Source organism: Pygoscelis adeliae, unplaced genomic scaffold (assembly GCF_000699105.1).
Source record: "Pygoscelis adeliae isolate BGI_AS28 unplaced genomic scaffold, ASM69910v1 Scaffold67, whole genome shotgun sequence".
Lineage (NCBI taxonomy): Eukaryota > Metazoa > Chordata > Aves > Sphenisciformes > Spheniscidae > Pygoscelis > Pygoscelis adeliae.
Window position 1 is genome coordinate 2,204,830 of NW_008825271.1, and position 12,975 is coordinate 2,217,804.

At 37.6% G+C, this 12,975-nt stretch overlaps 1 protein-coding gene across 1 annotated transcript in view; it reads right to left on the reverse strand.

Annotated features, from left to right (window-relative positions):
- The window catches only part of CCSER1 (coiled-coil serine-rich protein 1), a 670,454-nt gene that overhangs the window by 597,181 nt on the left and 60,298 nt on the right, over window positions 1-12,975 (reverse strand). The window contains exons 3-4 of the mRNA XM_009329761.1: window positions 12,173-12,257; window positions 11,894-11,902 (exon numbers count right to left, since the gene is read on the reverse strand). Coding sequence (XP_009328036.1) covers window positions 11,894-11,902; window positions 12,173-12,257 — 94 coding nt within the window. The remainder of the gene's footprint in view (window positions 1-11,893; window positions 11,903-12,172; window positions 12,258-12,975) is intronic.

Here is a 12,975-nt window from a genome sequence, read left to right on the forward strand (position 1 = left end):
TCTGAGTATTCTCAACTGCAACAACACTTTCCTTTAAATCTTAACTGGAAATAGACTCTCTCTCCTAAAGATGTTACAAAGTTATGGAAACAGAGGGAAAAAAACCTAAACCCCAGTCAAACTGATGTTATCCTCAGTAGGCGTAATGAATGCATTGTCTTTTGCAGAAGCTACTGGAGTGGTGGCAAGCAGGTGCTTTGACAAACTCTCATTTTAAATCTGTTCCTGACAGTAAGGGTTGCATGGAAGAATTTTAAAATCAGGTGTGTGAGAAGGAGATGGCCGGGCATTATTCATTTTGGGTCAGATTGAACAATCCTAAAATAAGCCTAAGTACAGAAGGTAAAACCAGAAGATTTCTTCAAGGTCACCTTTCAGAGTTTATCTCAAATGGTTTCTTTGGCAAAGAGAGGTGTACGATTTTCTTCTTACAACATACTACAGAAAACTAGCTAAGCTTTACAATCCAAAAGCACAGACTTCTTCTAGGGGTCTCCAAGAGGCCAAAACATTCTCAGAAAGCCCATGTACCCCTGGCCTATCTCCAAAGCATTTGCTACTTATTGACCCCCCCTGCCTAAAGCTGGAACTAGGCTGCAACAGATCTCAGGGCTTACTTACCTGCATCGCATTTATTTGTGAATTTCATCCCCCTCAAAGGAAGTTGGAGATAAAAACAGAAATAAAAATCGTCAAAATCCAAACAATATTAAGTATTTGACAGAATCCTCACAGGGACAAAAGAAGGGACAACAGGCTCTCTCATCACAAGAGGCTCGGGTACAAGACATACAACAACAAAGTCAACTAATATTTTCAAACACTACATCAGATATGACCCGATCTTTGAGTAATGATGGATGGTAGGTACAATTTTTGAAAGATTTAAAAAGTAATTTATTTTTGAGCCCAGGCTTTAGTTGATGAGTATGAGGTTTTTGCATTATTTTTTTCTTCCTGTTATAAAGAAACTTGTGTTTTGCTTTGGCATTTTTTCAGCAGAAGGAAAGACAAAAACTACAGGACCAGTAACAGTAGTGGACACACCAGCAACAGCAATGGTAGCGTCTGCTCCACTTCCTGGAATGACGTATGAAGAAGCACAAAATATAATATCATTGGCCTCTAAAGACTGTAGTCTTTAATAACTCTAGTTATTAATGCAGCTCCATCCCAATGGTATTCTTGAGTATCTCTGAAACTTTAATGCCAAATCCCCGTGACTACGGGAGTACCACTTTCTACATACTACAAGTAAATGAAGTGACTAGCCCATGGTAACACTGGAAATCTGCATCAAAGAACCCAGCTCAACCCAGGAGACCTAGACTCAAGTTTTAACTGTCAGACTACCCTTCCTTTTTTTACCTAAGAAAGGAGCTACAAGGATCCCAGAGATAAATACTTCAAAATGTCAAAAGCCATCACTAATGCTTTCTAGACACACACAGTTTCAGTCTGACCTCGAAGTAGGATCGTTGCAGAAGTTGTATGGAAGGTGCAGTTGTTTTTATATAAACTGAGTTATGGCTGTTCTGCAGAATAATTGTGAGTTCATAATTGTCCCTCTTAGTCCCTAAATCTCTTGGTTGTACTCACGGAAAACTGAGAAGAAACTGCATGCTCCTCTCATAAGTTCTCATCACATTTCCATTTTGGCAAGACATCCAGTCCAGATCTTTGTAATCTCACAAAGCAGGCCGGAAAAGCAGCACTTGGCACCCTACTTAAACTTTGCCATCTAAAAATGCAGAATTGCTTTAAATAGGATGGTATGCTTTGATTTGTCATAATGTTTATTATTGCATTTATTTTCTGCCTGCAGATATTATTAAAGAAGATGTTTGATCCCAATATATGTATAAAATCAAAGGAATGAAGAAAGGAAGTATGCCTAATTTAACTACTGTCCTGGTTCTTTCAGTAAATGATGGCTGAGCATACCAATATGAATAAGGATTTGTAACTAAATGTCACACTATAATTATGAAAGAGCAGGAAATTGAGATACAGACTCTGATTCTAATTGCTCCATGATAACCATACAAATGCATCTCACTCAGTATTCTTTCATGACCCTGGAGTTCAGGACTGTACGCTTTCACCCTTCTTGTCTATTTATGAAGGAAAAACCTCTTGGCATCAAAATTATGGCTGTGGTGTTCTGTGATGCTGATCTTCTAACTGCTCCATTTAACTGAATAGGATTTACAAGTATATATCATTAATAAAACTTGTATCAGCCGGAAAAGAATCTAACTTATATAACATATCAGTCCTTCACCCCTCTCCACACCAAAAAAAGAGCTAAAAATACTAATTTGCTCAGGAAACTGAGTATTTTCCTTGATCCACTGAGAATACACAGCACAGGCCAGTTATCTTCAATATCTCAGACACATTTTAAACATATTCTGAGGGAAGCACAGCTAGAAGCTAGTGTTACATGTCTCCTGCGGCTCATCAACTAGGCTCGTTCACAAGTCAACTTTTCAGATAAAATACAATAAGAGAGTTTTAGGATAAAGTTCAATTGGTAGCAGTTCTGTCTGGGTTGTGGTTTTTTCACCTCAATTAAAATTTGGAATAAGATTACACTACTCATTTACATAACTTACAGAGCAGAAACAGGACTCTCAATTCAGTACTTCCTTTCCAGAATATGGACCAGTGCGCTCCAGGATGCTGGAGGACTAACCTTATATTAGTCTATGATTTCTATTTAGTTTTATTCCAATTGAATACTAACTTCTTCTCTAGTCATTATTTCTTCTTGTCCTTACTTTCAGTAAATTAAGCTTCAAGACTCCTAATAACACGCCTAACCACAAGAGTGCAACGTGGTTATAACAAAAATATGCTCTTTTCATTTGATAATGCTACCTATTCTTTCACTGCAAAGCCTGCAAAAATCCCTTTCATCTGTGCTCAGTGCTCTTTCAGAAGCTGTAGATCATGGTTAGAAGTTTAGAAGACAACAAGTTTTATTTCATTTCCCTGGAGACCTTAAAGTTACTCCATTACTGTGTCAGATTTATTAAACAATACTTCAGGGGAAAATGTGTAGCTTAGTAGAATAGGTCGTTCTGAAAACACAAAAATCCCTCTGTTTCTAACTTTTCTAGCTACGGAGAAACTAGTTGCATGTGACTCTCCACTCCATACTTCAAAGCCACGCTAGAAGTCAGATGTATGCATGAAACCAGGCTGGCCACAGTTCTGGCTCGTGTTGCTCTCACTTCATGACAAGAAGTTTCAAGGAGGGAATAGCAGGCATTTATTCAGTGAGTCTTTTTCCCTTACGAAATTAAAAACTAACATGAACTTCCCCTCTTAATTGTTATTAGGATATCTATATAGTGATGTAATTAATGTAGTGAAGTCACACATCATTTTTTGTTACGTTCATTATTGTGACAGTGTGCTCCGCCTGTGCCCCCCCCCCCCCCCCCCCCCAACCTGACCTTTATGTCCCGTAACCCTGCTCAAGCGATAACCACCAGTGGCAGTCGTAATGGATGCATCTGGACATGATGGCTGCATCCGGCTCAAAGTGGATTCGGTAGACAGGTAACAACACAACAGCCAAGGCTAATTTGAGCAACGCGCCCACCTAACCACACTGCTGGTCAGTGTCCGACTCAAGCCAAATTTGGAAGAAACTAGTATCTGTGGTCGGTATGCAAATATGACTACGAGTCAATCATCTTACCCCCATAAATAATGATCAGCCCAAAAGCCCTTTGAGCTCTCCTGCACGGCAGTGGGCTGCACAACAGGATCTCCCCTTGAGGAGGGATGCCTCTCAAGGTTACGCCTGCTGCAGAGATGCCTTACTCCTCGATATTGAGAGATTCCTTGCCGCAACAGATCCTTGGTAAGTGACTAATAGCTTGCTAAACTTTGTGAGCTTCGCTAAGATTGTATCTTAGATTCATTTGGCACATATAATCCTTTAGACATAAACCGTTGACCAAGGCTGGGACTGTTTGGATCCAGACCCACCTAGACTCCTCTAAGGGAAGGAGTTTAGAACACAAGGGGGTCCTCTCTCAACCTCGTGACTCAACAGGAGGGTCTCCCTAACAGTTTTGTCTGACCCTGTCCTCTATGCAGTAAATAATCAAGTGTACCTTGCCATCGAATCTTGTTAAACCACTGTCGCATTTACTATCAAACTTTGTTAAATTGCTGGCTTATATCAATAAACATATTGCTGCTTCTCTCTCATGAGTGAAGTGCATCACTCCAACCTTGACAATTACTAGTATTGCTTACTTTTTTATCTTATTGTCCAAAATCTGTAGTGACAATGCAAGATGCTACTGAGCTAAATAATCTGCGAACCTCCTTTTGGCAGAGACAAAAAGCTCTTTGTTACTTTACCATCACAATCTTTATTTTGTTTGAAACCTGTAAACATAAACTGAAGTGTTATTACACATTTCAAGCAGAAAACTGAAGGGATGCTGCCCTAGTTTAACCTGATCTGTAACATATACATCTCTAAAGGTGGCATTTGGGAATGGTGAAGACTTCAAAAGAGCTCAAGGAGGTGGGTGCCCAGTTCCAATTAAAAATCAAAATATGTCATTCTTTTTAAACACAGAAACATGATTTGCTGCCAACAATACATTAATGAGTAAAGCAATACATTCAAATTACCTAAGTATCTCTTCTCTGATTCTAAGCAGTTGTCTGACAAAAATACATAGTTAAGATCTTTTTTTCCTATTCTCTATTTAAAAGCAAATTAAAACCACTGAAAAATCTGCTTTCCTTGCACTGACAAACACAAATGGATTACATGCTTTGTCAGACTCTCAGAGACAACTTCTGCTCGGGAGCAGGTCTGCTTTGTTAGAAATCTCAGGAAAAACATCCATCAAGTGGTATTTGCCCCTTTTGAGTTTCTGTGCTGGTGCCACTGTCTTACAAAATGAGAAACCCAGACAACAGCAGTGCTAGTGCCAGAGCTCGCTGCCCACGCTGTCCTCCATAGAAACTGATGCCGACTCCAGGCTTCTGACAAGAGCCACCCTTTGGCTGGCTGAGGGCCGGCCCCGGAGCCAAAGGCACCCTGCAACACCCCTGCTTCAGGCACACCAACAGCTAACGCTTTTGGTTTCAATGAATCCCAGCTGATCCACCCTAGCTGAGGAGCTGGCTTTTGGAGTTTTGCTGCCAAAACACATAGTATAATTTATAAACACAGCATATTTTTTTATTCCCTTATTACATTTAGATGATGTTCCACATTTCAAAAGCAAGCAAATTTATTTCTGTTTTACAGTTTCTAACTACCTGTGTTAATGACCCACTACCAGCACTGAATTTTTTTGTACTTTTTCTTTAATAGCATTTTTATTTCTCCCACTCCTGGTCCAAAAAAAAAAAAAAAACCAACACAAAAAAAAACCCAAAACACCAAAGGGGTTTCAGCTCAGCACTCCTACCCTCCATTAAAAAATTAATAAAAATAATTAGTACATTTAATTAATAGACACAGGAGGAGCTCCAAACCCACAACAGAATTTTCACACAGCTTGTTCATCACATTCAAAATAACTCAGCAACTACCTAATTAATATCACTGGGTCATTACACCAACACTTTAGTTTGGCTGGGTACTGATGGCAATTGATCCACAGGCTATCTGGATTTAAAAGAAATACAGTAAAAATGCCTGACTTTTACTGTCTAAAAACCGTGCACTGCATTTTTGTTGGTGAGGCTGCTAAACCTAATGTATTTATGTTACTAAAAGATCATAATCTGAGTGTAATTTGACATTTAAATATGTTTAAATTGTGCATCCATCTCAAAAACTATTCTACTTCTATCTTGCCCTCAGAAATTTGCAAAACTCATACAGTAATCTGTCAAATTAATAATTATTTTTTTAATGAAAAAACAAATATTTATGTTGCGATAGAGTACTCTACCCCAACACACTATGTTTTGTATCTCACTAATGTGCACTAAATAAAAACTACCTAATACAAACACATGACAAAGGTTAGAGCCCACAGTTTTCAACCACTTCACTAAGATGTGCCTCTCCCTGCTCATTAGTGACAGTGCTAAGCAGACACTATACCACAGCATTACATTTTAAACATAAAGAGCATCTACTTTATAACTATTTTTCCATTTTTTATTAGGTATACACAAGCAAGTAGTACATCGTAAGAGTAATACTAACATCAGAATTCACATGCTCATTCCTTTCAATTATATTAACACAAAGCTACACCAAGAACAGGTCCTTCTTTCTCAACATCCACTAATAGAAGAAAATATATATAGGGCACATGAGAGCCATTGCCACCATGTCAAAAGTCATTTTGTCACATCACGTATAATCTTTTTCATTTATAAACTTTGAGCCAGTACCAAAGCACATATTACACCACATACATAGAATTAAGCACACACTTAAAGCTTCTAACAGAGATAGTCTTAAGTTAGGTTTGAACAAATTGTGCCCTCTCTCTGAAAGTGTTTGTTTTTTTAAGAGTTGAACAATATTTAGATGGATGCTAAAGTACACTTTCCTATTTCCACTTTTAATTCATTTTCTAGCAAATAAGACAAATAACTTCATTTCTGAAATACGCTGGGTGAAATAACTATGCTTTACATGTACGTTGGATCACTGCTTTACAGATGAGGCTGAGGCATTAAATCCAAAATGGCTAAAGCTCCAGCCGAAGACAAATCTCTTCTAAAAATTACGGCGAGCTACTTTATTCAAAACTATTCAGCAAGCATTCAAGCAACAACATGATGGATGCGGCAGGCCAGTCCGGGTACACAGCTAATCAATATCGCACTCGTGAATAGTCACTGCGTAGTGTGGAGCCTGATGTGGAGATGACACGCACATGTGCTTAATATTCAGTACCATGAGCAGTCCCCGCGACTTCAGCCAGACCACTCGCTACAAATCCGAGCTACACACATACGTCTTTGTAGAAAGATGCAGGGGCACCGGTTTTATGACACCTATCGCAAACAGTTAAGAAATGACAGAAGACCTTGGACAGCTATGCCTTTGTGAACTTTTAGAAAAGGCTACTATTTACCGGAGTCATGATTTAATGACAACACTAACCACACAAACCCAAGTGTTTGGTTTTTCAACAGGCTATGGCACAACACAAGCATACAACTCACCCACATTAATGTGCATGACTTGAATAAATTCCCCACTGCTTATATCACTGAATATAAAGGTCTTCCTTATATATTTGAGTAATCAATACCTGGAATCAAATAAGTCATGTTTCACCAGGGAAAAAGAAAATGAATGAGATTAAATTAATGCTGTCACTTTCTATGAACCGGCAATGGTTTCCCGCTACAGAAACCACTAACGTCATTATTTTACAACAGGAAATCAACACTGTAGCATATTTTAAAAGTCTAATTTACTTAGAGTAATAAAAAGGCACCCTCAGGGCTGATCATGTATGTCATATTATGCTTAGTTTTAAACATTCCAGCTTAAGAACAGTTTGCAAAAATCTCAGCAAATCAAGTTGATTAATATTTTGCATTTGTATGCAGTAGTGCTCTCCACTCACCGAGTACCATATAAACATTATTTTATTAAATTTCAAAGCAATTGTGTTAGGTGGGATAATAAAATGTCTCTGTCTTACATTCTTTAGCTCATCAATACAGCCTTTAAAACAGAAGCAAAAGTAGCAAATTAATGCAGTAAACTCACTTACAGAGAGAAGGTCAGAAATGAGGGAATTCCAGACTTCTAAAGCCATGCTAAGACTAGCAGGGCACAGAAACCTACATTCAAAGCAGAAGCATCTACATAAGGTTTGCAGGTATCTTCTTATCTTCAATTGTATGGTTAGAGAAAAAGTTCGGGATATTTTTTAATTTCCTAGTACTCAGCAGGGTTCATAGTGCTTTTTTGCAAGAACCCCATTTCATGGGGATGCTGCTGGAGGGCAACCAGCTCATTAGGGAAAAGATGAGAGGACAGGACAAGAACACAAGTAAAAAAATGAGTTGGAGTAATAAATAAAAACAATTGCAAACAATAAAAGAGGTAACAGATCTTTGTCTCTTTCTCCTTTCTAGCTCTGTATTTTAATTAATGCAGTGTTCCACTCTCTGGAACAATGTCTCCTTGGCTGCCAATTGGCTCCTAGCTCCTCTTTTAAAACTCACTCCTTAATACCCATTTCTCCCAGAAATTCTTCCAATAGTATCTTATTTTCTCTTCATAAATGCTCACTAAAATTATGGTAGATCAATACAATACAATTATTTTGTTAAATTATTATTAGATTGTCAGCTTCAGCAGAAAGTCAAAAAGACATATCCTCACCTAGCAAATATTATTCTTTTCGACCACAGCAGCTAAAAAACAGAAGCTGTTGTAAATCGAGCCTTAACTAACAGGAGTCTCCTAAAAGTCTGGAGTTCTTAACAGTAGTTAAGAGACTTTCTCAATTTGCCATTAACCAACCCATCAACTGTATTTAACAACTGTGGCACTACACTTCAGAATTGCTATGTTTCAATGATACAGCTTGCTGCATACAGCCTCCTGACCAAGGAATAGTTTGTGATATTCGAGTCAAAGATGTGATGTTATCACTCATATTCGTGTAATTTGTCATTTTAGAGATTTTCGTAGGCTCTTGAAGAATAGGAACCTGCCTGATTCATTAGTTATCCCACCATAACAGCCGAAGAAAGAACTGAATTCTTTTCCAATTACACCTCTTCATATTTCAACGTATTCGTTAAAATACTGAATGGAGCTTCTCTTGGAACATTTCCCCCTATAGTAATTCCCCACAGAATTCCTTATAAAAAGCCAAAATGGGGCACAAGTGAATTGTAATATGGTTCTAGGACTGATGGCCTTAACCAAATAAAGGCTATAATCAGCGTCAGTATGTAGAACATCCACAGGATTTTTATTGCACTACAAATAGTCACAGTAGTGTTGATAACTTTGACTTCCAGAAGGGAATAATTTTAAGATTTCCACACAAAAAGCAGCATTTCGTGTCATATTTTTATACTCATAAACACCTTCATTTTGATAACACATCTAGAAGCACATGCATTAACTCCCGGTTGACTTCAGTACGATACACGTGAGAATGTCAGATATGCAGATCCCTTTCAAGTATTAGAGAAACATAAGGAACTTGTTAGGAACATAAATAAATATTGCTACAAAACTGCTTAAATATTTAAAGCTGACATAACACAGGTCTGAATCCTACATACAATGGACAGCATGTACCAACAGGCTCACAAATCTGTACATCTGGGATTGTCTTCAATGATTTTTGGTGAAGCAAGCCATAGGTAAACTATCAAGCCCATCATCTTAAAGAAACCTTTACAAAGCGTGCAACAAACTGGCTACTAGCAAATACTATGGAAAATCACCTACTCTTGTTTTCAGGCTGGTCACATACTGAAAGAATTAAGTAGCCCCCTGGTTTTATTCAAATTCAATTAGAATAACAAATTCTACCATAACAGTACTGGCTCATCCTCAGTGTGTAGTCTGTTGTCTTCTTGTTTATGAAGGGGGCGAGACTAAAGATCTTTTTAAAAACATATATTGCTTCCCAATTATTTGCAATAGCTTATATGCGCATGCCCAGAAATATGATCACTTCCAATCTGATGAGCTTACACAAGTTTAAAGCTCCACATTAAACCAGTTGTATATCTTGAACATGATCACTCGATCACTTCTGTATTCCAGTGCTTATAAAAGACATTGCATCAATACCATTTGATAATGCATTTTAATTGAAGAAGTTTAGAAGAATTCTATTTAGGTTTGAATGGAGAGGCCTATTGGAGAAAACAAACAAGCCCAAAAGTGAAAACAAAGAATGGATTCATTTGGAATTACTAAAAAGAATTTTGGTTGAAAAGTCTTAAATCCTGGAAGTGGGCCACAGCTTAATATAGCAATCAGAAAAGCAACTTGTCAAAAATGTTTAGATGTCAGTATCTAACTCTAGGGCTTTATGTACTTCAGTGGTATGCAAATACTAAAAGACACTGAAAATCAAGCCTCTTATCTCAATATCTTAACATGAATTAAGATGACAACTTACAACCACCCACATCTAAGCATTTTGTGCCGGGTCCTAACCCAGTATAAAGACATCAACTTTTTTTGGTGAAATTGTGTCAACTTATACTGTGCCAGGTCCTAACCCATTATAAAGACATCAACTTCTTTTGGTGAAATTGTGTCAACTTACACTGCGGCTCTATCCTTCCAACTCTTTCTTCTAACTGAATGACTCAAAAACAACAGCGACAACTAGGCAAATCCTAAATTTTTTGCAGCTAGACCCACCACCAAACAAATAAATCAAAGAGCAAATATTAATAAGATAAACACCTTTGTGTTTAAAGACGATGTGTATACTGCAACGAGTGTCTCTATGTTACTGCTCAGAATAGAAATGGCCACCATTCTTCAAAGGGCAGTGTAGATCTTTCTGTTTTAAAAGTATCTCATTTGCTCTGCATAATGAGCCAAGAGTAGAAAGATTATGTGTCATATCACATCTCCATCTTAATTACTTTTCTATCAAGTATAATGTCATTTAGGCATTATGATCTTAGCTGTTCCAGAAGCTGCTACAAATCTTTATAATAATATACTGGACATAACTTTTCCATCACTGTTAATTCAGTGCGTTATAAAAAAAAGGAGGAAAACACAGGTGAGGCCAAGTGCAACATGTTAGGGAAGTTTATTTAGGGAAAATGGTTCTGCCAGTAAATTTGTTTCCAACAGGTGCAGGGAATGAACAAGTCTAAACACTATGATTTCTGATAAAATGCGAGTGTTCATTTTTGAAGCTTGTTGACCCACGTTTCTTCACCCATGAGTTGACTTTCTGTAACCAGTTAATAGCATTATTCAGTACTGGTTAGAAAGGCCCTTTTCTGTGCAGTTAATTTGTTGCATCCTAGCTCCCAGTAATTTAGGGAACTATGTTCACGCACATATTGCTGCTACAACCCTCCACACTCTCTGGCTATTTTGTTTTCTACCAAATAAAACAGAACAGATGTTTTATCCTATAAGTAGATTTGCAAACAGGTTTAAAAAGCACAATACAATGGTTAAATAGAATTATCATAGACATAGTTCAGATATATTCACAGAATGATCATACACAGAACATGTGAAACAGGAACATAACTCAAGCAGTTTATCTGTAACCATTGCTAAATTTGCATCAAAGGAGGGACCAGAACTGAAGATGGTGCACACCGGCAGGCACATGTCTCAAACCCACTTCCACACAAGTCTGCATAAATGTGCACTATATGTACCTACGTGGCTGGATGGAGAAAGAGGGGTCAGAAAACAGCAGGTAAAAGAGAGGGTGATAATTACTCTTGTTTCAAAGCATGTCACTGCCATAACAGAGTATCACAACAGAGTACAAACTCAGAGCTCTACCTGTGATCAAGTACAAATCTCACGTACGTTTCGAGTCTCTCCGAATCCTGTGGAGTTAGCAGGACTTTTCCTGTTCATGGACTAGGCCCTACGCTGTCCCACGTCACAGCCAAAGGACATGCAGGAGCCACAACTTACCAAGACCTTGCATAATCCTATTATAAAATCGTTCTGAACACACCATGAGCTGACCTTGGTTATTGCTATTAATCAAGGCAGTGCAACAGTGCACTGCACCGTGAGAGAAAGGATCAAGTTACATTCATGTCTCAAGTCAAACCTCCTTTATTTGAAGCATATTATTCTGGCGCACACAAAACGGGATCGCAATTATATCAGCAATGGTCTTTTTGGTAACCGTCTGGGGTAGGCAGCAGTCATTTTAAGTATCTAGAAAACCAGATGGGTCTGCCCTTGGTGCTGGAATTCTTCTGTAGCTGTAGAAATCACTTCCATTTCATAACTGACCATACGAAGTCCAAATGCAGTGTAAAGAGTATTTTTCTGTTAAATGGCAAACACATTTAGAAATAACACTACAAAATGCATACTGCTCTTCCCCTTCCAAGAAAATGACTTTTTTATTTCCAAGTAATTGTACTGAATACATTTACTTTCTATTTCTAGAATAATAATACCTTGCTGAAGATATTCAGTATTTGTCTGACTTACCAGAACGATGGTGATGTTCTTCTAGGAAATCCATGTCGAGCATTAGGTCATCTTCATCCAACTCACAGGAACCCAAGTTATTCAAAACATCCTAATATATTAAAAAAAAAAAAAAAAAAAAAGAAAGAAAAACAAAAAGAAGCATTTAGACAGATGTGTTAACCAAAGTGCTGTACACAAAATAATAAGCAATCAGATCTGGGAAATACATTTAAGTAGGAGCTATAGAAAATTTTTCTGCTAACATTGGACCAGTGAGAAATTGTATGAAACAGCTGTCCGAGTAGAAATGTATTTGTCACCATTCTCTGTTTTCACAGGATCTCGAATATTTAAAAAAAAACAAAAAAAAACAAAAAAAAAACCCAAACCACAGAGGTACAAGTAATATCATCTATATAACTCTACTTTTTTTTGTACTTTTCAAGGATGGTTTTGTGTCTTTCCAACTATAATCATAACTTTTTATGAAGCATAAAAATGTTATTTTTAGCACAACATGAAAGTATCAGTACTTGTTTTTCATTAAATTTTGGAATTCTAAGCACTGCCTGCCCTTACCAATATACTCTGAAGAGAGATTTACTGTTCTATTTATCCAAGGGATAAAAGAGACACAAATTTAGGATAAGCAGGAAATTCGGGCACAACTGACCAAGTCATGAATTTTTAAGTATTAAGGTGGGTGGTAAAGGCTTACATGGACAGAGAAGAAAGCCTGACTGTGAAGTGGAGCTGCTTAGGTCCCCACTCCCTTTTTGTGATTCATTTTGTTTGCCAAGTTTTAACCACAGACTGAAAAGGCAGGT